General features: G+C 29.2%; 1 protein-coding gene across 2 annotated transcripts in view; it reads right to left on the bottom strand.

Annotated features, from left to right (window-relative positions):
• Positions 1-436: 436 nt before the first annotated feature.
• Positions 437-3,150, bottom strand: part of LOC107487898 (cytochrome P450 71D8-like) — an 8,585-nt gene continuing 5,871 nt past the window's right edge. The window contains exons 2-3 of one of the 2 annotated variants that reach the window (XR_008009242.1): positions 1,425-2,104; positions 437-575 (exon numbers count right to left, since the gene is read on the bottom strand). Coding sequence is in view for 1 of the 2 variants with exons in the window: in XM_016108591.3 (XP_015964077.1) it covers positions 1,493-2,104 (612 nt within the window). In the remaining variant the exon portion in view is untranslated. Of the gene's footprint in view, positions 576-1,087; positions 2,105-3,150 lie in introns of those variants that run through there. The other variant, XM_016108591.3, reaches the window with a different exon arrangement.

Below are 3,150 nucleotides of genomic sequence, written 5' to 3'. Positions count from 1 at the left end.
ATACATATTACCACCTTTTTGTTTTCGTGATACATAAATGTCATTCATGCGTCCAGTCCAATTAAACAGATGGAATAATTCATTCTTCAAAATATTTTCAGAGAGATTATCAACAAAGATGGAGAAAGACTCATTTTTCAACCGTTGATACTCTTCTCGATTCCAAATCCTGTGATCTTTTACATGTTCTCTAGTTCTAACCCACTCTGTGTTTTTCACCCTCTGTCTCACTCCTTCTCTCATCTCTCACTCCTTGTCCTCTATCCACTAGTATTATTTACCTCAATCACATAGTGATTAATTAACTATGAAAATAATAGCAAGTTATATAAAAATAAAATCACATGTGAAAAAAATAAAATTAAAACTGAAATTTTATACACAGTTAACTACAAATTTAATAATAAAAACAGATTGACAAAATGATAAAAAAATACCTAGAAAGAATATATGCAGTAGGTTGTTCAGATGGAATATTGTCTGAAAATAGTGGTGGAGGATCAATACTTCCAGCAGATGAATCATTACGTGAAAATGGTGATGGAGGGCCAAGAATGATGGTGCTTCTAACAGACCTTGCGTGAAAATAGTTGTGGAGGGTCAGTATTAGTATTTTCAGCAGAAATAGGAAACATTTTTCATAGAGTTAAGAAGGAAAGTAGATTTTTTTGTTTTGAAGTTAAATTTTTTTTAAGGAAGTGGAATAATGACTTATCCAGAAGCAGAGAAATCATATATTTCTACTTTTTCAAAAAGCTTTGAATTAACTTTTCGAGAAGTTAAAAGTTTTTTTAAAGGATTTGGAGCCTCTAAAGTTTGAATTTCACTTTAGAGAGTAAAGTGTGATCTTTCACCATTGATTTTATAGTTGGGACCAAGAATAAATACGAAAGAAAAACTATTCAAGGATAGAAGATTACACTTTACTCTCTAAAGTGAAATTCAAATTTTAAAGAATGCAAATCCTTTTTTAAAATGGTGTCAAACACGCTTATGGTGACTTTTAATAATCCAAAAGTAAAAAATAAAAAAAAAGTAGTTTATGTTACTTTCCAAACGGGCTCTCAATCAATCAACTATCAATCAATTTATTACTAATTAGGGAGACAATGGACTATTGAGTTACAAAATGAACATTCCTCAACTGATTTTGGAGTTAACCAAAGATCGAACTCTTGACCTTTCGGATCTGACGCTCTAATACCATGTCATGATACCACTCATCCCAAAAGTTTCAGCTAATGAGAAAAAGTAGTAACACTAATGATTATATCTCTAATACTCCATAAACTTCAATTGTGCACATTATACGAATATTTTATTGGCTCCTCATACTTTCCTTTAATAATTATTCAAATTTTATTTTTTTAAATATAAAATCAATAATTATTAAATACAATTATTTACGATTAGGAGTTATTTACCTATATGTTTCCTTTATATAAATGTTGGTAACTTGAACAGAATACTTGATGAGAACATTATGATAGAGTTATGGATCATAAACAGTGGGAATCAACCACAAGGCATGTTTTCTTCCAATTGCCAAGCCAGCGAGTTCAGTCATGTCTACATTTTCAGGCTTCATCCCACTGGGGAGTTTCCAATTGAAATGGTAAAGTAAGAGAGCCAAAGGAAGTGTAACGCTGGCAACACCAAAAGTCATGCCAGGACATATTCTTCTTCCTGCCCCAAATGGTAAATACTCAAAGTTATTTCCTTTGAAGTCCAAAGAACCATCTTCAAACCTCTCAGGTATAAAACTCTCAGAATCATGCCAGTATTGGGAATCTCTTGCAATTGCCCACACATTAACCATCACTCTTGTTTTGATTGGTATAGCATAGCCATGAATGTTGGTTGCTTCGGTGCATTCTCTGGGTATTAACAATGGAGATGGTGAGTGTAACCTTAGTGTCTCTTTGACCACTAGCTTTAAGTAACATAGATCTTCAATATCAGTTTCATGAATTGTTTTCTTTCCTCTAAGTGCTTCTCTTAATTCAGCTTGTGCCTTTGCCATCACTCTTGGGTTCTTTATCATTTCTGCCATGGCCCATTCTATTGTTGATGCTGTGGTATCCGTTCCAGCAACAAACATGTCCTGTAAATAGTTGAAGTTTTCTTTATCTTTTTATTTTCTTATTTAACTACTTTGTATTTTAAAAATATATTCTAAGAGTATAATAATTAAAATATTTTTTTAATAAATTAATAATTTTAAAAAATTAATAATTTTTAGTAAATATCTTTTTATAATGTTTTAAAATATGTCTTCAAAATACATTTTAATACAAAATTTTAGTGAAAAATAAAACATGATAAAATTAAATACTAAAACATGTATGAAAGAAAGGATCAATTAATAAAATACTACAGGTCATATAATGAAATGAGAAAAACTATATATACTTTTTAATTTTAATATTAAAATTAATTGATAAAAATTAAAAAATAATACCATAAAAAAATACAATCATATGAAATATGTAAAGACCATGTTGTGTTTATAAGTATCTCAATTTGAATTCAAACGTGGATTTGATTCACACTCCATATTCTGAGAAATATTTACCAACCAAAAAGAGAAAAAAAGAGAATCTTTATCTAAAAAAATGTCTTAAGAAAGGGCAGATGTATAAGTGCTGATAGTAATTTTTTTCAATACATGATGAAATGAAGTGGCAAGAAGGAACGGTGGTGGACGTGTGGTTCACCTGTAGCTACAATTAGGGACAACAGCTGATACACAACAGATGAGTCACAATCATCCGTCAGTCGGAAAAAAATAGTTGGTGAGGTTTGCATGATAAATTAATGCATCATTGAAAAATTAATTAATGGTTAAGGGAGATAATCTCTCGTGTCTTTTTTTGGGTATGGCCATACTAACTAGACCAACAAATGCTCTTTTGAACATAACACTCAAATTGGGCCATGAATATAAAGTTCACAAGGAGAATAATAATAATAATAATAATAATAATAATAATAATAATAATAATAATAATAATCTTACATATATATATAAAGACAACTACGAATTTATTTATAAACCCTAAATACAAATTTTATTTTAATAAATACATTAAAAATTAAAATACATTAAAAAATTTTAATATATGAATTAAAAAAAATTTAGTTATAACA

Source organism: Arachis duranensis, chromosome 5 (assembly GCF_000817695.3).
Source record: "Arachis duranensis cultivar V14167 chromosome 5, aradu.V14167.gnm2.J7QH, whole genome shotgun sequence".
NCBI lineage: Eukaryota > Viridiplantae > Streptophyta > Magnoliopsida > Fabales > Fabaceae > Arachis > Arachis duranensis.
This window is presented reverse-complemented; position numbering and strand designations above follow the sequence as displayed.